General features: G+C 43.7%; 1 protein-coding gene across 2 annotated transcripts in view; it reads right to left on the bottom strand.

Annotated features, from left to right (window-relative positions):
- Window positions 1-1,776: 1,776 nt before the first annotated feature.
- Window positions 1,777-23,112, bottom strand: part of LOC134223087 (zinc metalloproteinase-disintegrin-like protein H4 subunit A) — a 30,347-nt gene continuing 9,011 nt past the window's right edge. Inside the window, exons 2-4 of one of the 2 annotated variants that reach the window (XM_062702228.1) lie at window positions 4,554-4,935; window positions 4,294-4,492; window positions 1,777-4,084 (exon numbers count right to left, since the gene is read on the bottom strand). In XM_062702228.1, the coding sequence (XP_062558212.1) occupies window positions 2,237-4,084; window positions 4,294-4,492; window positions 4,554-4,935 (2,429 nt within the window). In that variant the 3' untranslated portion in view covers window positions 1,777-2,236. Of the gene's footprint in view, window positions 4,085-4,293; window positions 4,493-4,553; window positions 4,939-23,112 lie in introns of both variants that reach the window. The other variant, XM_062702224.1, reaches the window with a different exon arrangement.

Below are 23,112 nucleotides of genomic sequence, written 5' to 3'. Positions count from 1 at the left end.
CAGTGTCTCGTGTTTGCTCGACTAGACTTAAGTTAATTGATTTTTTTTTATTGCGATTAGTCATCGGCGTGGCAAAATTATGATCGGCGGCGCGCCGACCCAAAATCGTCGGCGGCGGCGGCGGCGCGAGTAAAACCATCGGCGGCGGCGCACAGGTCTACTCCGACTGGGTAATTGTATACTCATGGGGAGCAGCTATGCAGTGAAAATGAGCCTATTCATCACATCGTGGACAGCATACCGTATATTGACCAATTTGTTAAATATTCCGCAGACTTTCTGGTCATTTCTAGCCGGCTCTGCATCTATTTATCAGATAGTTCTTCTAGCTTTGTTGGGTAGGATTTTAGGACCTCTCTGGGGAATCAGTTTAAAAGAATCGAATTCTTAAGGATTCTGATCCCTTATTTTCAGTCTGTGGTCTTTGACATCAAAACACTATTTAACTTGTAATGAAGGCTGGGGTTTGATTAGGCTATTAGTAATGCCATTATAAAATTATTTCTGCTTTACCGTTCAAACATTATGCGAGATAAATTATTTCATTTTTTTTCTATCCAGTTTTTCGCGAGCGGTAATGGCCGCCAGCTTGCCTGCGGGTTAGTCTCTGATTTCTCGTTTGTGGAGGTCAACTACACCCACCGCTCCGAGCATTCTGACCAATGTGGCTGCTGATTCAGAGAATTCAAGCCTTCTTATATTTTTTTTGTTAGGGATGAACCACTGCGTCCATTTCATTGAACTTTTGTAGTATACCCGTGTCATTTGTTTAGTGCATGTCTTTCTGCTCTATTTCTATTGAGAAGAAATGAAGTAGTCATTTTTTATTCATATATTTCTCTAGCTTAATGTAAGGCCTCTTTAGATTAAGGTACCGCTATTTATACCCTTCGAAAAATGGCTTATACCAACTCTCAAAGGCGCGCCCCTCAATCAGTTTCGGCTCAACAATAAGTGGGATAATACTGATTTTGACCATGCATCGGTACTGAAGTTCAAACATATTTTTGCTTCTTCTTATGAGTTCCGAATTCGTTTTTGTATATCTGATTTCATTGCGTTTGGCATTTACGAATCTCACCTTTACACAGAGCTCTAATCAGTCAGAGGGTTCAGCAGATCCACCAAATTCGTATCCGCTTCTTTCCTAATTAATCAGCGCTCTGGAGCTTGGAGATTCATGTCGTCGGCTTCGAAACCAGCCTAAGATTGAGTTACGTTTTTACAATTTACTCCATTGACTCCATCCAAAAGGAGCAAAAAATGGGTCATCTAAAAGCAAATTATAGTCGTTCCATACTCTTCCGACCATCACTCATAAGTATTAACAAGAATAGTAAGAACTAGAGCACAGTGTGGTAGATCTTACTCCGTAATGCAACATGAAGAGTGTCTACCCAGCATTACAGGCTCCGTTAACTGCCTGGCTAATTGTTTCACCCCCAGGCCATTCATCCCCTCAGCACGGGTCGCCTGACACCTTGGGATTCGGGGTTAGGGACGTCATATTGTCAGCTTCAGTGTTGTACCGAGCCTGGCGATATGACCGGATTTACACCGTTACGCACTACTTCAGAGTATCCATATCCCAGCGTAACGGGACAGCCTTCTTATATACCACAATGATCAAAATGCTCGAACGGTGGGTGCAGTTGACCTCCACAAACGTCAAATCAGAGACTAACCCGCAGGCAAGCTGGCGGCCATTACCGCTCGCGGAAATCTGTATTGATCAAAGTATCGATAGATTTGAAACAACAATATTGAAATTTTGCATTGAAATGGGTTTCTACGTGATAATGCCATTATTTTTGTCTGTTGCGGATTTTGCAGACGCGGATTTCGCGGATTGAAATTTGATCAGTTTGTAACAGCCCTGTAACTGGCCTCTCCACTTTATTTTTCTCACTTTTTTATTTTTCATGAATTCGGCGCCTCTCAAAGACTGGCGCCCTTGGCAGAGGCCAAACCACTACGGCGCTGACAATGCATAATCGAGGCGAGGATGCATATCGGACAATAAGCATTTAAAATTTTGTTTTTATTACGATTCGAGAAGATGACTAGAATTTTATTTTCGCCAATAACTATGTCGTGCGATGCTTACACTTATACCTAGGCTGTAGTATCTCTAAAATAATGCTAGTATCAAAAAGCTGTAAAAACATTACCGTTTCATGGAACTTTCATGAGCTACATCGATACATATTATATGATTGAGTTCAATGTATGAGATTCACGTGTAGTGACTGTGACTACTGCTACCGGATCCGTGCCGTCGCCGTTCATAGGAACTCCGATGCACTGCTGATGGTTGTCGCGGCAAGCGCCGTGGACTGGCCGGAGGCGGCAAAGGAGCTACGACGTGCGTTACGTAGCCTACAGATGGCTGGGCCATTGAACGAACCGAGACCGCACTCGCCTTGGCCGGTGAAGATTCCTGCTGTTGATGCTTCAGTCGTGCGATGGGAGTGAATTGCGGTCCGTCGACGTCCCGCGTGGAGAAACACAATTTCGGAGCGGAGATGTCACGAACTACTGCTGAGTTCGCCGACGGAGTTGAGATCAGCTTGTGCTTGCTGCGGGACGGCGAAGGGAACGAACTTATTTTAATGGGCGTTCTGCAGCGATCCGGGCGGCAAAAGGTGCGGGCGATGTATATCACGAAGAGAAGAAATATGATGATGGCGGCTACGGACAATGTTATAATTAGGACGGAATATGAGGAGTGAGAGGCTGGTCCACTGTCAATGGATCCGCCATTTCCTGAAAACTCGCAAAACGGTGGATCATAGCCAGCATTACAATGGCAATTTCCTTCACTATTGCAGACTCCATGATTGTGGCAGTTGTGGGGGCATGGCTGCCCAATTCCATAAGAGTTGAGGCTTTCAATGTCCCAACACTGCTGGTGGTAACAAATTTTGTTATCGCCACATGAAGCACCATCTGGGACGAGCGATGGCTGCTTTGCAGTGCCTAAATCTATAAAAGCGGCATGGCAAGGAACAACCCTATGGCCATTGAGAGCACTGGCGATGTGCTCTTCAGTGAACACTCTCAGGCCGAATTCGAGGCGATTTTCGTTGAGCTGATGACAAAATAGTAGACCACAAAGCACATCCTGTTCGGCGCATTTTCTCCAACTATGACTGTCTCGATCATACCCACAGTTAGCATATTTAGTTCCGTTGACATTCCTTGCGTAGCAGTTTTCATCGGACGCCTTGCCGGAGGGACCCCACAGCAAACGACACTGATCATTGTGCGTTCTGCAATCTCCGTCGCTACAATATGCTTGACCACCAGCACAAACCTCCGTATTTCTTTTGTAGACATCTGCAGGACAATGTTCTGATGTTCCTGTACAGTACTCCGGTAGATCACATTCCCCGTGAGCTACTCGGCAAACGCTTGCAGCCACCTTCAGTTGGCATGTTTCCAAATCGCAGCATTCTCCAGTAGCGCAGACAGCTCCTGCTTTCAAACGACATGTTTGCGGATCACAGCATCGATTATCACAAACCTCCTCTAATCCACAATCACATTCCTCTCCTTCATCTACAAAGCCGTTTCCGCAGCTCATGGAATAAACCACTTCTGGTCGATCCTTCAGGCAGTGGTTCAATCCTTTATTGAAGGCAAGCGTCAACTGTTCTACACTACAGCTACTCCAGTGCTTTAGGGATCGACCCGTAACTGTTGCCGACATTATGCACTTCCTATCCTCACATTCGCATTCAGCATCCACATCGTGCTCCATGTTGAAACTATGACCCATCTCGTGCGCCAGCGTTCCCGCCTGAATGCCGATGTTTTCCGTGTGAATCACAATGACCGCTCCAGAGTTATTGCTGGTGCACATCCCACCCAGTTTGGCCTTCCCGATGACATGCTCCTGAAAGTTGACTGCCGTCAAAAGCTGTGCGTGATCGTTGGGGTGCGACCGGAGCAATTCCTTCCGGCGATATTGCAGAAAGTTGTTCAACGTTTCTTCTGCGCGCTCGGACACTTGGATGTGGTTGTACTGATCCCAGACGACCACCCCCGTTAGAGCGATGAAAATGTTCAACTGGTTGAATAGCTAGAAGAGATAGAAGGAAATTAATCATGTATTAAGTCTTTGAAGCGTATTTTGTTTAAATCTCATCTTTAATTAACCAGAGGTGAGCCAGCCAAGGGCTGAAAACCTCTTAAATAAAGACGATAATAATAATAATCTTTAATTAACATAGGCTAAAAACGGCAAATCTTAAAATAAATTAGATTGATTGACGTTATCTTCAAGCTCACCATATTAACGTGATTAACAACATCTGTGCAATACCGATGTACGTTCCAAATATCAGAGTTGAAGTGTCTGTACAAAGAGTTATCCACCACCAGAACCAACTCAACAAATCGAGAAAAGCGGTTAGCATTGTACGGTCCAATCACCCGTGGGCGATGGTGACTTCGTCTCACTCGATTACTGCCCCGGGTGTCATAAATTCTGAAAAAATAGATCCTAGGTCAATATTGAACTGATTATGACGAGCAACAATTAAACTGACCGTTCCAAGTAATGCCCCCCTGACGTCTCGTCGTAATCGATGTAGTAAGTCCCATGTACGTCATAAACGGTTCCGCGAACTTTTCCCTCGCACGTGGACATCGCCACCTGACTGCGTGGTCTTCCGTGGACCCAGCCCTGATAGTAGCACTCGTCGTCGAAAAATTCCAATATCGATTCGTTCCCATAGCCTTGCCGTTCTATGAAGGTCCGGCTTGGTAAGCTCCTCCACAGCTCGATTCGAACCGTGAAAGCACCACCGTTCTCCGTCAGATTGTAGGTCAGCGTAACATCGTGGCCCAGTCGCGAGTGCTCCACTTTAGGGACAATCGAAATGCGGCCATTGTCATTGACCGCCAAAGCTCCGTTCTGCCACCGCCATACTGCTGTAATAGAGAGAAAGCAATCAAAGCTTTTGCAATGGTTAGAAACATCACATGAGACAAGACAAAGAAGGACTTGACTCGTTAACGATAGATGGATGCTAATTTGCTTCATTGATATGCGACGTGCCTGAGAGCAAATAATGATGCCAACAATCGTCAATATTGACAATAAAAACTGACTGGCTTGGTACACTTAGCCGTTAGCCTAGAGGTACAACGTCTGTCTGTGGCGCCAACGCTTTGTTCTTTTTATCGAACTCTGATTTTAACAACTGTGCAAGGAGATGTAGTTTTATTACTCTTCTATTTGATTACTAATGCATTTCAGGTTCATTGCATATTTATGCAGAGAGCACATCGTGGATTTTACACGCGCTCTTGCTCTTCTCAGTTGAACATCTGGGCCCTCTCTAAACGACGGTTGTTTGAGATGTTCAATGAAAAAAATACTGTTCGGCTTCGGCTGGGTTTTCTTGGTTACTCACGCTGTGCATATTCCATGCAGCTGGTACCGACGCGCCGTTCAATGCATAGTAGGCGGGGGTGTGTACAGTGCCACTACGATACTACACATGGTCGGTAGTCATGGTAACCATCGCTTTTGTCGGTTTTAATGGATCAGCTGTTTATGGCACGGTAAATTAATGCTACACAGCAGTTTTTTGAACTTTGATGGCTCTGGAAAGCCAATTCAGTTCGAAAAAAATTGCTCTTCCAAACTGATTTTTCAAAGATATTTCTTTCAATGCAAAGTCAAGAAAATCTTTATCAATTTGCAATCGAAATTGAATATCAGAAGAAGCAATCATTAATTGGCTAAAATTACAACAAACTAATAAAGAACTTTCACTCAACGAAGCCATACACTAAGTGTACCGAATGGCTATATGTTCGCTCCAGAAACAAACTTTTTATAGAAGTCCCGTAGACCCATAGTGTTGTATACCAATCGACTCAGCTCGACGAATAGAGGTGATGTCTGTCTTTTTTTTTCTTCCTAAGCAATGGAGGGGTAATCTGCTCAACATACATCCTAGGTTGTCCAGAAAGTGCGGGGTTAGGGACCAACTCCAATAGCAAACGAGGGAGGCAGGACTACATCCCCGACCCGCTAACCCTTTTTCATTACCGCCAAGCCCATCATCCCTTCGGTACAACCAGAAAGTAATGGTTCAAAGGGGGGCCAGTGCACAACGCACCCTCGAAGTTAGCTGTGTGTCCTTGCAGCATCGAACATCGTGACTCGCTTTTTTAGAGGAACACCATGGTATCGTGCCGCAAGGGTCTATTCGCCAACACACAGAGGGACTTGCCGACGCGTTGCCTACGCCTGCCCCAGCCTTGACGAGGACCCCTTTCCGTCCTCGGGCTCGGAACCCGCCCGGTTGACCGACGCCGCGAAAGCGACGATACCATGTTGTTCTTCGCGCGGCCACTTGTTCGATAAAAGGATCGAGTTCAACCACAGGGCATGACCACCGGTATGGCCCATGAAGCCGACACCGAACCCTTGGACCACCTCTTATTTGCGCCTGAACTAGCCATCCTTGAGTCCACGCGTCACCTTCTGTGTAGCTTGCGCCACCTTCTGTGTTCACCGAGCTTGACGTCACTCCTCATCGCCTTCAAGACGTCCGAGTACTTAGCCTCGTCCGTTTTGATGACTAGGGCATCGCCTCTGGAGCGATTGGCGCCTACCCTAGAATTCTTGCTACCCTCATTCGCCTGGGCCTTCTTTTCGGCGCTTGACGTCTTCGGCTTCCTCTTGTTCTTGACCAGGGTGCAGGAGGCGTCATCCCCCTCTATTTCCCTAGGCTGGTGCGGCTGAGAGTTCTCAGCCTGCCGTAACCCCTTACCACCGTCTTTCCTGGGTGGACGATGCTTTCCAGGTCCTTCCTCTCCCGGTTTTGGAGGTGCCTGGCCGGGGTTCAGATTCCCAGCCCCACTACCCTTGTTCGGGGTAGTAACCCTCCGCGTTTTGGAGCGGCCCCCAGGGAGCTCATCCCCTGGAGACTGTCTCCCCCGTTTTTGTGTCTGCTCCGTTGGAGCAGTCACCCCCGACGTGCCCGCAAATACTTGAGCCTCAGTCTTGGTAGACTTTGGCACCACCGTCTTCGCTGGCTCAGTCTGGGTAGACCTCGACTCCACGGGTTTCACGGGTTTACACTTGGCCATCCCGACCGCCCTATCCAGCTTGGCGTCCAGCATCGACTTTCAAAGTTTCAGCAAGCTCCTCTTAAGGTCCTTACTGATATTATGCTTCGATGACGCAAAGTCGATGATGGCGTCCAGCTGTTCCATCGCCAACTCGAAGGCCGAAAGCCCATCGCGTTTGCGGTTCATCGCCCCCACAAGCCATGGGCCGTCCATAACCTCTACCGGCCTAGCCGGGGAAAAGGTTAAGTGACCTACGCTGGCGCTGCGCACCGAGCTGCCGACTATTGCCTCTGACCTCCTAGGCGGAGACCTGAACAACCCACCTCTTGCGAAGGGGTTGTCAACTACACTACTACCACTAATTGAAGAATTGACTTCGTTTTCCATTTTGGTCCCACGAGTTGCTCGGGAAAAGAGGTCCACCACGCCAGAGCCCAGCATGACGCGGTAAGGGACAATTACTGTGGAAGGTGCCCAGGTATCCCACAGGCTCCGTTAAAGGCCTAGCTCATTATTTCATCCCCCCTCGCCATGCATCCCCTCGGCACGGGTCGCTTAACGCCTTTGCATTAGGGGTTAGGGACGATGGTCACTTTGGTCGCACCCACTCACTCTAGCTGATGTCAGAAGGACAACAGTGCCCAGGCTGCACTATCAGCTAAGTACAAAACCCTTAGCTGGCGGTCGATTGTCATCGGAAGACCCGTGGAAGCGTGAGATTGGAACTTGTGAGGACCAGAGCTGTGTGGATCGCTCCTTTCCAGACGTCAACTCACCATTTCGTAGCCCAGTGTGTGTGTATGTGTGTGTATGTCTGTGGACAAATATATCTCACTCATTTTTAAGATGCTTATCCTTAACCAATTTGCTCGCAACAAGTTGCAGTTCGACGCAGAATCCTGTCCCATTGTTTCCTATTGAAAATTGGGCTGGTCGGACTATGGGATTCGGAGTTCCGAAGTTCCGTTCGGAACAATTCCTACAAACTAGATCGTTACTAAGAAAAATGACCCGAAAAATTGAATTCTTCATTTCTTCTTTTCCTTCTTTTTCTTCTTCTCCTTCTTCTTCTTCAATGGCTCTACATTCCAGAAATTTCAATACTTCCTTGAAGGCATTTCCAATCGAACGTTTGAAGAAATTTTTGATGGAATTTTCAGCGAACTAGTCAAAAATTTCCGAAAGGGATTTCCCAAGAAATTCCGAGTGGTATTTCCAAATTATTTCCTAAAGGAATTAAAAAATATCGAAAAAAGTATCTTAAGGATTTTCCACTGGTATTACCGAAAAACATTATATTGAAATTTCCTCACAAATGTTTTAAGAAATTCTAAAGAAAATTCCAGATGAATTTCCGAAGAAATTTCTGAAAGAGTTGCTGAAAAACTGAGGAATGTCCTAGTCAATTCTTTAATGGATTTCCTATAGGAAGTTCTGAAAGATTTCCTGGATGATACTCTACAGAAGTTTCTGGAAGATTTTTAAGGAACTCTTGATTTTTTAAATCTTTATTTGCGGTTTATTTTGAAATTAAGTTCAGCACTAACAGGAATTCCTGAGTAAATTTCTAAAGATATTCGTCAAGGTATTTGTGATGGAATTTGCCATAGGAATTGGGTTGTTCAGCAGGGAAAAATATGCGGTTTTAAATAGTTTAACAAAAAGAGCATGCTTTTCTGATCTCCAACATATTTTTATTTTGTCTGGAAACCTTTTATTTACATTTTTATACAGCAAACAATAACCCATTTCAATCGATAGAATGACACTAAAATTCATAGAATGACAGTTGGCCCATGCAGCATAAGAACAAATTTTTAGTCCCATATAAATTAAAAAGGCAAATTAAAAATAGTTCCCGGGCTCCAAAAATTCTGAAAAATTGGGGTTAGGTTTAGTTTTTTATGCAGATTCAGAATATGTAAAAACATATATACCCCTAAACAACCCAATTTCCGGCGGAAACGAATTCTTTAAAAAAAATCCTACTTGAATTTCTAAAACCTTAAAAAATTCAATAGGAATCTGTGAAGGAATTCCCGAACGAATCCCCTAAGGCTGTTATTTTCAAACTGGGATACATGTACCTCTGGGGGTACCTTCACTGACCCCAGGGGTACTTCGGACAAAAATGTGTAATGGCGGATGTATTACAATTCCAATAAAAACTAAACTAAAGTTTTGATATTTGTTTAACTTTTGATTCTAAAACTGTGTTGTACATAATGTGCATGGCGATCAGTCATTTGAAGTCTAGTTAATCTTGCCTACCACAACCAGCACAGTGTTTGAAGGATTGTAGGACAAAATTGCAAAAGAACAACACAGCTACAAAATTTGAAAATCTTTAATGTAATCTATTTGATCGAGAAAAGAAAATGTATAAGCATCCGAACCAAAATCTAGAATCTGAACGTTAAGAAGCCCCCATTTGAAAGGCTTAAAAGGTTCGAAAGCCTCCTTCCAAGAGGCTCGAAAGCATCCTATCAAGACGCTCGAAAGCCTCCTTTCAACAGGCCCAAAAGACTCGGAAACCTTCTTTCAAGAGGCTCGAAAGCCTCCTTTCAAAAGCCTTACAGACCTCCTTTCAAGAGTATTAGAAGCCTTCTTTCAAGAAGCTCGGGAGTCTCAACTCGTACGCCTTTTCTTAAAAGGCTTGGAAGCCTCCATTCAAGATTCTTAGAAGCCTTCTTTAAGATGATCAAAAGGCTACTCCTCCCTTGAAGAATATAAAGAACCTTCTTTCAAGAGGCTCGGATGCTTCTCATTATTAAGGCTCAGAGGTCTCCTTTCAAGATTCTTAGAGGCCCCTTCCAGATGGTTCAGAGACCTCCGTTCCAGAGTTTCAGAAGCCTTCTTCCAACAGGCTCGTAAGCCCCTTTCAAGAAGCGCGGAAGCATCCTTTCAAGAAGGGCGAAAAAGGAGGCTTTCAAGAGACTCAGAAGCCTTCTTCAAGAGCCTTAGAGGCCCATTCCAAATGGTTCAGATGCCTCCTTGGAAGCCTTCTTTAAAGATTCTCGAGAGACTTGGAAGCATCCTTTCAAGAGGGTCGAAAGCCTTCTTTCAGGAGCTTCGAAAGCCTCCTTTCAAGATAATCGGAAGCCTCTTTCCCAAGTAGCACAAGTTGGACAGAAATGGTTGTAGCAACTTGATTGTGACTAAATCTGTTCACATAAGAGTTGCAATGTCTTATGTGCAACATTTTTGCTGCTAGGGTTTCAAAAGCCTTAGAGGCCTTCTTCCGGATGGTTTAGAGGCCTCTTTTCAAGAGTATCGGAAGCCTCTTTTTAAGAGGCTTGGAAGCCTTCTTTCAAGATTCTCAGAAGCCTTCTCTTAAGAGGCTCGGAAGCCTCCTTTCAAGAGCATTGGAGACCTCCTTTCAAAGGGTTCGGAAGCCTCCTTTTGAAGGAATTCGTAAATGTTTTTCTAAATGAATGATTCAAAGAACATCCGAATGAAATCCAGGAGGAAGTTTTGAATCCCGAAGGAACTCCTGAGGTAGATTCTGAAGTAATTCTTAAAATTCATTCTTTCAATTTTCGAAGGAACATCCGGAGGAATTTAAACAGGATTTTTAGATTTATTTCCGAAGTTGTTTCCGGAGGATTTTTCAAAGAAATCCCTTGAGGAATTTCTGAAGGAAATCTTGAAGTAATGCCCAAAGAAATTCTTGAAAAAATCTGAGCTTTTAAAAATCCTTCAGGAGTACAGAAATCCCCATGAGTTTCTTTGAATTTTATTCTAGAATGTTGGGAGGAATTCCTCGGCTAATCTCTGAAATTATTACTCAAGGATTTGCCGAAAGAATTCTTGCAGAGAATTCCGGAGGTCTTAGGATGCTTTAGAAAATAAAAATAAAAAGAGGAAGATGTGGAAGTTTTGACCCAATGTTCTATGGATTTTCCGAAGGATTCATTTCAGGAGAATGTTTTGAACAAATCTTTACTGGAAATTTTAAATTTATCTTTAAAGGATTTTTTGAAGGAATTTTAGAATAAATGCTGGTAACTTTATCAAAAAAACAACTACCTGGGGCTATTTTCGAATGAAATCCAAGAGAAATTCCAGATGGAACAATCCCAGAAGAAATTCTGGAAGGTGTTCCTGAAGAAATTTCTGAAAAAAATCTAGGCATTTCTTCAGAAATAATGTTTGGTGATTCTTCCTAAAATCCTCGAGAAATTACTTTGCGAATTCATTTCGAAAACTTCCGGTGTCAGGCCATTAGGCCGAAGGTCATCAGGCCGAATGGTCATTAGGCCGAACGGTCATTAGGCCGAATGGCCATTAGGCCGAATTAGCAAAAAGTGAAAAACAAGAAGTTCTTTTTTCACCTTACCCCTTCTTCCTTCTCCCTTCTTGCACCTTCCTTCTTCTATCTTTCTTCTTCCTGCTTCCTTTTTCCTTCTTCCTTCTTCCGTCTTCCTTTTTCCTTCTTCCTTCTTCCCTTCTTACTTCATTCTTCTTCCTTCTTCCTTCTTGCTTCTTCCTTCTTCTTTCTTTATTCTTCCTTCTTCCCTTTTTCGTTTTCCTTCTTCCTTTTTCTTTCTTCTTTCTTCTTTCTTTCTTCTTCTTTCTTTCTTCTTCCTTCTTCATTTTTTCCTCCTTCCTTCTTCCTCCTTCCTTCTTCCTTCTTCCCTCTTCCTTCTTCCTTCTTCCGTTTCCCTTCTTCCTTCTTCCTTTTTCCTTCTTCCTTCTACTTTATTCTTTCTTCTTTCTTCTTTCTTCTTTCTTCTTTCTTCTTCTTCCTTCTTCCCTCTTTCTTCTTTCTTCTTCCTTCTTCCTTCTTCCCTCTTTCTTCTTTATTCTTCATTCTTCATTCTTCGTTTTTCCTTCTTCCTCCTTCCTTCTTCCTTCTTCCTTCTCTCTTTCTTCTTCCTTCTTCCTTTTTCCTTCTTCCTTCTTCTTTCTTGCTTCTTCCTTCTTCCTTTTTCCTTCTTCCTGTCTCTTTCTTTCTTTTTCTTTCTTACCTCTTCCTTCTTCCTTTTTCCTTCTTCTTTCTTCTTTAATACTTCTTTCTTCTTCCTACTTTCTTCTTCCTGCTTTCTTCTTCCTTCTTTCTTCTTCCTTCTTTCTTCTTCCTTCTTCCTTCTTTCTTCTTCCTTCTTAATTCTTATTTTTCGTTTTCTTCTTCGCAACCCGACATCAGTTCTGACTTTGACAGAACTTTTGCCCAGTATCAACTGTCTAATATCCTTAATGCTTAAAACATCATTATTATCAATATTATCCAATACTTTGGGAGAGTTCTGAAGATCGTGTGAACTCAATAATGCCTTTAGCTGATAAAATTAGACTCCATAAGATGATGTCATCTCCACATGAATGATCATTACAATTTCGTAAATTATTTCGGAAAAACTACCCAAATTAAAATTATTTTCCGAAGTGTACGTTATATCGTGGAAAAATGTACGCTATATCGAGTGACTTTGTGTCGAGTGTACGTTATATCGGGGGTACATTATATCGAAGATTACCTGGGAACATAAGGAACATAAAGTTTCATCAAGTCCTTGAACTTACAGACCTTTGAGCGCATAACCAAGTTCATACTGTGTTCAAGCAAAGCCTCCTTGGAGTTCAATTTTGAGAGAGACTAGCGAATAGCTGGCGAATAGCATTCGCTAATTGGGGCGTTTTGACAAGCGTCAATGTTGTTTACTTATTGCATTGAACAAAGGAAAATTTTACGCGTCAGAAAATATCGATCCCGCCAAACACGGAAACAAAACGTCAACGCGTTTTTTACCATCACATTCTGACGTTTAGCTGCTTTTTAATAGGGTTTCGCCCCAATTAGCAAACCCCCAACTAAAAAAAATCCCAACTTAATTCACCGAGTGGTGACACTGCCTTTCTCGCATTTAGCCAAGACACTAACCTTATATGGCGCTTACATAGTTCGATTCCATTTTCTTGATAACTTTTAAACGCAATGGTCGGTCGTTATCAAATTCAATAGTTATCAACTAGGGTTTGTCCCCCGTCGAATGCAACTTATTGCGAGAAAATCGGTTAAGAATTACTATATGAAAAAGTGGCTAATGCTTTTTGGTTTTCGTGGGCACACACACACACACATCCACACATACGCACGGACAGACAGATATTTGTTGTTCCGGGGCAGCAAGGACTTTGTCCAAGGGCTTTTCGACCCCTTCCTATGGCCACTGCGAGTTAGACCGAGACCATCGTCCCTAACCCCTAATCCCAAGGCGAGCAACTCGTGGGACCAAAATGGAAAACCAAGTCAATTCTCCAAATAGTGGTAGTAGTGTAGGCGACAACCCCTTCGCAAGAGGTGGGTTGTTCAGGTGAAATCCGTAGAGTCGAGGTCTACCCAGACTGAGGCCCAAGGATTCGCGGACTCGGGCAAGGTCGAATCGACCGAATGCGTGCCAGCGAAGACGGTGGTACCAAAGTCTACCCAGACTGAGGCTCAAGTATTTGCGGGTACGTCGGGGGTGACTGCTTCAACGGAGCAGACACAAAACGGGGTCTCCAGGGGATGAGCTCCCTGGGGGCCGCTCCAAAACGCGGAGGGTTACTACCCCGAACAAGGGTAGTGGGGCTGGGAAGCTGAACCCCGGCCAGGTACCTCCAAAACCGGGGGAGGAAGGACCTGGAAAGGTCCGTCCACTTAGGAAAGACGGTGGTAAGGGGTTACGGCAGGCTGAGAGCTCTCAGCCGCACCAGACCAGGGAAATAGAGGGGGATGACGCCTCCTGGACCCTGGTCAAGAACAAGAGGAAACCGAAGACGTCAAGGGCCGAAAAGAAGGCCCAGGCGAATGAGGGTAGCAAGAAGTCTAGGGTAGGCGCCAATCGCTCCAGGGGCGATGCCCTAGTCATTACGGCGGACGAGGCTAAGTACTCGGACGTCTTGAAGGCGATGAGGAGTGACGTCAAGCTCGGTGAACTCGGCGCCGACGTACGTCGAATAAGACGTAGCCGGATGGGCGAGATGATCCTCGAGCTGAAGCGGGGCGTCTCGCAAAAGGGCATCGCCCACAAGAAGTTGGCGGAGGAAGTCCTAGGCGAGACGGTCAAGGTGAGAGCACTCACGACGGAGGTGAATCTAAGGGTTAAAGACCTGGACTAGATCACCGAAGTAGAAGAGCTCGTCACGGCACTGCGGCGACAGTGTGAAGTGGAGACGCCCACCGCAGCCGTTCGGCTACAGAAAGGTCCGGCAGGGACGCAGGTAGCATTGGTTCGGCTATTTGCAGCGGACGCCTCCAATGTAGTTAAGTTAGGGAGCGTCAAGGTGGGATGGTCGGTATGCCCTGTGCGCATATACGAGCAACCCGAAGTTTGCTTCAAGTGCCTGGAACCGGGGCACAAGCAATGGGACTGCAGAGGCCCTGACAGAAGCAAGCTCTGCCAACGCTGCGGATTGGAGGGACATAAGGCACAATGCTGCACGAACCCTCCCAATTGTTTGATTTGTTCCAGCAAAGCTGTGAACAGCAAGCACCCCATGGGGGGTTCGATGTGCCCGGCGTTTAAGCGTGCTGTAAAATCACAGTGCAGGTAACGCAGCTGGCTTGCTCGGCCTCGCCCGAGTGTTTGGTGTGCGCAGGTTTAGAGGAAACGGCGGAACACGTGTTATCCGTGTGCTCACGTTTTCGCGCAATGCGTGACCACATGCTTGCCACATGTGGTCTGGACACTACCCCGGACAACCTAGTTCGGAGGATGTGTAAAGATGAAGTTGGCTGGAACGCCGTTTTATCGGCTATCGCCCAAATCGTCTCGGAGCTACACAGAAGGTGGCGCGTGGACTTAAGGATGGCTAGTTCAGGCGCAAATAAGAGGTGGTTCAAGGGATCGGAGTCGGCTTCATGGGTCATACCGGTGGTCATGCTCTGTGGTCGAACTCGATCCTTTCGTCGAACAAGTGGCCGCGCGAAGAACAACATGGTATCGTCGTATTCGCGGCGTCGGTCAACCGGGCGGGTTCCGAGCCCGAGGACGGAAAGGGGTCCTCGTCAAGGCTGGGGCAAGCGTAGGCACCGCGTCGGCAAGTCCCTCGGTGTGCTGGCGAATAGGCCCTATCGCAGAAAGATCAATTTGGGGTGCACGCGGCATCATCATTCTTGATACCAGTCGTGCAGAGGGAAGCAGGCGCGATGTCGACCCTTCCCACCTTCTGAGGACATAGGGCGTGGTAAGGCCACCTGGAAAGTCGGCAGCGCTGGCACGATACCATGGTGTTCTTCTAAAAAAGCGAGTTACGATGTTCGGTGCTGCAAGGACACGCAGCTAACTTGAGGGTGCGTTGTGCACTGGCTCCCCTTTGAAGCATTACTTTCTGGTTGTACCGAAGGGACGATGGGCTTGGCGGCAATGGAAACTGTTTAGCGGGTCGAAGAGGTGATCCCTAACCCCGCACTTCCTGGACAACCCAAGATGTCTGTTGAGCAGATTCTCCCTCCATTGCTTAAGAAAAAAAAAATGAGACAGACATTTGTTCAGCTCGACGAGCTGAGTCGATGGGTATATTACATCATGGGTCTCCGAGACTTCTATAAAAAGTTCGATTTTGGAGTGAAATGATAGCCTTTCGGTACAATTTTGTTGTACGAGAAAGGCATAAGCAATTAGCGAACGTTCACTGTATGTGTATGATTCATGATTAACGAATGATGTGATTAATGATTAATGATTATGAATTATCAAATTAAATTATTTGCAAAGTGATCAATAAGGGCTCATTCACAAATTACATAACGCCCTAAGGGGTGGGTGGGTACCCAATATTCCGTTACAAAATGTTACGGCTTGTCTAGGGGGTGGGTGGGATTGTTCAGTTCTGTTACGGGTAACAAATAATATAAAAATGAAATCACTAATTAAATTCAAATTTGACAGCACTATTATTTACTATGTAGAAAGTTAAGGTAGAGTTCGTTAAAAATATCAATTAATATTTTTTTGGGGATTTTTAGTCCGACGTTACGCGTCACCGATGGGGGTGGGTGGGTATAGAGTAAATGTTACAAACAAGTTACAGAGGGGTGGGTGGGGTTCAAATCTGTGTTTTTTTGCGTTATGCAATTTGTGAATAAGCCCTAATCAGGTAATCCTATAAAGCTAACAAATTGGGTTTTATTAAAAGTTAAAAAAGTTTTATGATTAGGATAAAAATGGAAATGGATGGAAAATTATGGACGAGAACAGCTTCCCTGGGAAGCTTACCAGGCTGATCAAAGCAACGGTGGATGGTGTGCAAAACTGTGTGAAGATTTCGGGCGAACACTCCAGTTCGTTCGAATCGCGCCGGGGACTAAGACACGGTGACTTTCGTGCCTGTTGTTCAACATTGCGCTAGAAGGTGTCATGCGGAGAGCCGGGTGTAACAGCCGGGGTACGATTTTCAACAGATCCAGTCAATTTATTTGTTTCGCGGATGACATGGACATTGTCGGCCGAACATTTGCAAAGGTGGCAGAACTGTACACCCGCCTGAAACGGACTTGGAGGACTTGCAAGCACTTGGAATATTCGAGAGACGGGTGCTTAGGACCATCTTTGGCGGAGTGCAAGAAGACGGTGTGTGGCTGCGAAGAATGAACCACGAGCTCGCCCAGCTCTACGGCGAACCCAGTATCCAGAAGGTAGCTAAAGTCGGAAGGGTACGATGGGCAGGGCATGTTGCAAGAATTCCGGACAGCAACCCTGCAAAGATGGTGTTCGGCAGGTACGAGACGACGTGGAGCGCAGCGAGCGAGATGGGCAGACCGACTTGGCGAGCGTGGAGCGTATTCGAGGATGGAGAGATGCGGTCTCGAAACGTGTATTGTGGCGTCAAATTGTTGATTCAGTGTTATCTGCTTAGATGTAGACTAAATAAATGAAAATGAATGATTAGGATAAAAGATTAATGAATAAAAGCAATGTATGCAATGAATAAGATGGATGATTAATTAATAAACGCGAAATGATTAAATGTAAAACTGTACGATTGACGATTAGCGATTAATGTTTAAATCATATTTTATGTATGATTATGAATAATGAATAATGATTAAACGACCATTGATCATGATTATATCCGGGTTGGAACCCACGACCCTAGAAACGGATTCCACTGATCTTTGTATTCGCTTTTGAGAACCTCGGTGATTGATCACAACCGGCAACGAGGAGAGCTTATCAAAGACTTGTTTCTAATATCCGCTACGGTATGTATATTCCTTCTCGTCCCGATATTTCCGAGTCCCCAAAAGTGACAAAAAGGCTGTAACGTAGACTAGAGGTAGTAGGAAAATATTTCATTTGAACCAAAAATATATGTATTTTCGTTTCAACAATACTGAACGGTACAAGAATTGCTCAGCTAATTATAGGAGTGGAATCAGCTGCTCGTCTTAACTCGGACCGAAGAAATGGGAAATAAATTAAGACTGGATTTATTATCTAATCTCTTAATTTCTTTCTAGCTCAAAGATTTTCAAATCTTGATTCACTTAGTTTTGAGGAACACACCATCGTGCAGATGCGGTGTTTTCAGTTTTGGCGTGAGACACTGAAATTCAAGAGAAACACGTTATGCATCCATTAGAAAACTAGTATTTTAAACACGCCGCGCGGTACAGAGGGCGTGAGTCACACCTCGTTACGAGATGCTTGTCGTTAGGCAGCGAATCGTGTTGTTGTTTTGCTTTAGATAATAAACTTGTTCAGTTTGATGAGTTGCTTGGGATTTGGGAATAACCGGTACGGTGGGATTTAGAATGAGAGGCCATCTTTATATGTACTTCAACATCTGGCAAGCACCTATCAAGTAAAGTGTTAGAATGGCTCGGATCAGCAACTTGAGTACATTACATATTTGTCAAAATTTGATCTACTAAAACAAATATTGTCTAGTTGTATATAAAAATGTACTTAGCTCTTCAAATAGGTCTCCAGTTGAAAAAAGGCCTAGTTCCAGTTGGAATGTACGGCAATACAAAAAGAAGAAGGAGAAGCTCTTCAAATTATTCTAGATGTATACATGTTGAAAATGTAGATTCCAGAGATCCAGAACATCAGCATCAAACCGAAACAATGGCTACTCTAACATTAAAAGTTTTAAATTACGTCAGGCGTTGCACAATTCCAGCACATTCAAATCGAGTTGCAAACGATCTCTTACTCATCATTGACTTGCACCATCTAACGATACTTTTTTTATCGCAAAAAAAAATTCCATTCATAATCGGATACCGAGAGGAAGCGCTTCGCATAAATGAATGAATGCATGCTCTCCCGGATCAGACGATATAATTCTGTATTCCTATGTCTGCCACAGCACAGAAATATTCCTCGCCGACATTCGAACCGACACTCACGTAGTCTCCATAACACCTCGCCTGTGCTGTGTTTCCGTTTCCGATCCGTATCCGACCGCAACGGCGCGATGAGGAACGTTAAGGCGTGAAACCGATCTGATACCTCTTCCGATACCACTCCCACCTCACGCTCGTGTGAAAACGAGACACGATACATACGGGACGGAGGACGATAGTCGACTTGTTCCGTTTTTTTTTGTGTTATCGCGAAAGGAAGTGCACAACTAACTTGCTGGCGGCTGTCGCTGTTTTTTTTTATTTTCTACTGTTATTGGAACGTGCTCCTAGCCCTAAGCAGAACGTTAGCCGGGATTGGATGATAGGGTGAAGGCATTACGTTTCTCAGATAAACAAATATCTGATGAGAGAGCTGTTTTATTCTGATTTAAGGAAATTACTTTTGTAATGTCATAATGTCATAATGAATCGCCTTCAATACTCTAAACTACGCGCTGTCGCCTACTGTCCGGACCAAAAAGGTGAAAGCAGACGCAGTCACGGTGCTCTCCTGACGGTCATCAACATAAAAAAATCTCCATTAATACTAATACCTGGAGCTGAATTCCGGGGCTTTACTCCATCTCTGGAAGAAATTTGAAAAACATCGTAGGGCCCAAGAAGTTACGCCGTTTTTAAGAAGTAATTGCATGATATCGAAGAAAATCAATATAAATAATATCTCGTCAAATTCATTTTCTCAACTTTCAATGAGTCGTCAGCAATAAAAGTAGTATGCTGATATACCGATTGTATACTACAATGATATGTAAGGGTTGATTCAAATATGACGTCCACTACTTTCTGAGATTTTTACCCCCCCCCCCCCTCTCCCGTCTGACACGCTTTTTGGTATACCGAGTGTACACACTAGGGTGGCTCAAAATACACTTTTTCGCTGCCCTTTTATTCGGTTCTTTTTGATGCCCTGATGCTCTGGACAAAATTTCAGCCAAATCGGTCAACGCTTGGGCAATGCTAAACGCGTTGGAAGTTTATATAGAAAAATGTATGCAGAAACATCTAAAAACAGTGATTTGCAGTTGGACGACACAATTTACGATCAAGAACCATGATACTCATTCAGTTCTTGCTCAATTAAATACAGAATGTTATGCTGAAAATAGCGAGAAAATTAGAGTTTATTAGGCAAAGATATTAGCATTTTACTGGAGTGTTGTAGGGGTGAATTTATTTCTTTTCAAATGTAAAAGAAACGAAATTTGCTCAAACCCCACTTCAGAGAAATGCTAATAACTTAGCTGGGAAAACTCTAATCTTCTCGCGGTTTTCTGCATAACATTCTGTATTAAATTTTTCGAGATCTAAATGAGTATCATAGTTCTTCATTGTAAATTGTGCCGTCCAACTGCAATTCACTGTTTTGGATGTTTGCATATAAACTTCCAACGAGTCTAGCACCGCCCAAACGTTGACCGATTTGGCTGAAATTTTGTCCAGAGCATCAGGGCATCAAATAGAACCGAAAAAAAGGGCGGCCCATCAAAAAAATTGAAAAAAGTTTTTCCCATACTAATTTGAGCCACCCTAGTACACACTGTCACACAATCTTGACCCCCCCTCAAACTGTGGACGTCATTTTTGAACGACCCCAAAAAACACTTACAGGATCCAAAAATGTTTTATAACACTATTCTAGCATTGACTATACTATGTGTGAACAATATGTTTCTTCTGGACACCCCTAGCGACTCCAAAACGACCTCTGTAACTGATGAAACATTATATACAAATTTTGCCCAAGAAAAGTAAGAAAACCCGTGCCAATGGAAACCCGTCATGTCCATACCAGTTCGTAAAGGCCATATGTACGATATTTCACTCACTTTTGCCTAAGCTAGATGTTCTCGGTTCTCCAAACTGTTCTAGAATTTGAATAAATTGGTCTTCTAAGTCAACTGCACTCGATAGCTATCTGAAATCGACAAGTCAACTCCGGCGATAACTATCCGAAATCGACCAGTCATATCCATACAGCTCCGTAGAGCCCACGCGTATGATACCCAAGCCAGATGTTCTAGGCCTTCCAATGTGCTCTGGAGTTTGGATCAAATGGTCTACCATAACAACTGCAATCGATAGCTATCTGAAATCGACCAGTCATGCCCATACAAGTCCGTAGAGCCCATGCGTATTATTTGCAGCTCAGCTATACCTAAACCAGATATTCTAGGTTCTCCAAGTGTTCTGGAGTTTGGATAAATTTTTCTTCGTACGGAGTTTTGTTACTTGATAAGTGGAAATTGTTTCTGGCCTCATTGGAAAAAAGATAGTTCACTTCGATAGCCTTCGACACTAATATTGTCACACACTATACAGGGTGTTTTGCAGTCGGAGGATGGGTGATTACATCCCATCCCCGGATCGAAACGTCGGCGATGAAGTAAAATGATCAACACTGTTATTTACGACTGAAAGCCACTCCGAGTTATTCTAGGAATTCCTCCGGAGTTTTCACCAGAAATTCCTCCGTAAGCTCCTCCAAAAGTTCCTCCGGAAATACCTTCAGGAATTCTTCTGGAAGTACCTTAATGAATTTCTGCGGAAGTTCCTCCATAGATTCCTCCAGAAGTTTTTCCAGGAATTCCTCCGGAAGTTCCTTCAAGAAATCCTCCGGAAGTTCTTCCAGGAATTCCTCTGGAAGTTACTACAAAAGTTCCTCCGAAAGTTCCTCCAGGAAGTCTTCTGGAAGATTCTTCTGGAAATCTTCCGAATGTTCCTCCAAGAATTCCTCCCGAAATTCTTCCAGGAGTTCCTCCCGATGTTCCTGTAGGATTTCCTCCGGAAAGTCCTCCAGGAATTCCTCCGGAAGTTCAGCAATTCCTCTGGAAGTCCCTTCACAAATTCCTCAGGAAGTTCCTCCCGCAATTCCTCCGGAAGTTCCTTCAGTAATTCCTTCGTAAGTTTCTTCAGCAATTCCTCCGGAAGTTCCCCCAGAAATTCCACCAGGAATTCCTTCGGACGTTCATGCAGCAATTCTTCCGGAAGTTCCTCCAGGAATTCCTCCGGAAGTTCCTGCTGAAATCCCTCTGGAAGTTCCTCGTGGAAGTTCCTCCAGGAATGCCTCCGGAAGATCCTCCAGCAATTCCTCCGGAAGTATCTCCAGGAATTCCTCCGGAAGTGCTAAATAAGTTTTAATCCAAATGAGCACAAATTTTCAGAGGACACTCAGAACATGATATAGAATCAGATAAGCGCTGTGGAGCAAAATCGATTTTTTGAACCACCCTAATGAGCATATGTAGGTTTCCATTTACTGTAACTTTAACGCCACAAGTAGAACCATAATATAGAACATCGAATACGTTGAAGTTGTATAAAACTCAACTCTTGCAAGCAAAAATTTATTGCGGAAAAAGGACATGTGTGCAGTTAATAGTGTTCGTTTAATTTAAAGCTAAATAAATAGGGTGAATCATGCTTAGCTGGCTAGAATTGAATGTAGAATAAGATGAAGCTTATCTTAATTTTTCAATGTTCTTAGATAAATCTCATTTTACTCATCGTCGTAGTTAACACTTTTGTATAGAATTCTGGTTGTAACAAAAAAAAAACTATTTTCATCGCTGACGACACCTTGAGTTGAAATGTGTATTTGACGAAATGTTATACGCAGAATTCTATTTTTACATGAATTTACGACCGAATTCCATTAACATGTTTCTAAAACCCCTAAATAATCAAGAAAAAAATCAGATGGTTATTCATATACGATAAACATTTTAGATGGGGGCAAAACTGAGAAAATGTATATCGTATTGAAACAGAATCCTGTGCATCTCTTCGATAAATAGTCATACCTCGATAGAACGCAACATCGATATAACGTAACTTGATATCAGGCAATTTTTACCCCGTTATAACGTAACTTTTTTTTCTAATCATAAACTTGAAAATTATGAAATCTATGAATTTTCATGGGGTCTCGTAGGTCTCCAATCCCCATTTTACGGCAACATTCGAAATTCCTAACCATACAGCTTAACAGATTGGAACTTGAAGCCCATCTTGTGACATGTCAAACTACATGATTTTACAAAATAAGTACACTGATACACATTTCAACGGTTAGGAGCCCATTTCGCGACATTTCAAACTTCATGATTTTATAAAATAAGTTTACTGATGCACATTTCGACAGTTTCAATCCAACTGACCATCTCCCAGATGCTCCCGGAACCCAGCTTCCCTGGGGAAGTGACCACTTTCGGTTCAATATTTGAACCCATCTTGCGACTTGTCAAGCTACATGATTTTACATTTTAAATAAAATGAATCATTTTTTGACGGTTTCCTATCGAACTGGCCACATGTTTAATAGGTATCTACACCCGATTATTTTTTTACACGGGGGATGCGTTCCGTGCAAAAAAAGTTTTCAGTTCAAAGTTTGAAAATCCGTGTAAAAAAAGTTTTATGATTTCTCGACAAATCATGCTAAATGGAGCAACTTTGCAAAAAAAATGTATTGGATTTTTTTTACACGGCTGTGTAAAAAAATCCGTGTAAAAACAGAATCGGGTGTACTGCCACCTCGGTACGACCGCAGGGTTGTAAATATTCGGCAGCACTGAATGAAGGTGATGTTTATTTATTTCATTTTTTTATTTTCTTCCTTCCTTGAAATCGACCTCACATTCCCGAAGAGCCCGAGGAGT

Source organism: Armigeres subalbatus, chromosome 1 (assembly GCF_024139115.2).
Source record: "Armigeres subalbatus isolate Guangzhou_Male chromosome 1, GZ_Asu_2, whole genome shotgun sequence".
Lineage (NCBI taxonomy): Eukaryota > Metazoa > Arthropoda > Insecta > Diptera > Culicidae > Armigeres > Armigeres subalbatus.
Note: the sequence above shows the minus strand (reverse complement) of the source record. Positions and strands in the feature narration are given on the sequence as shown.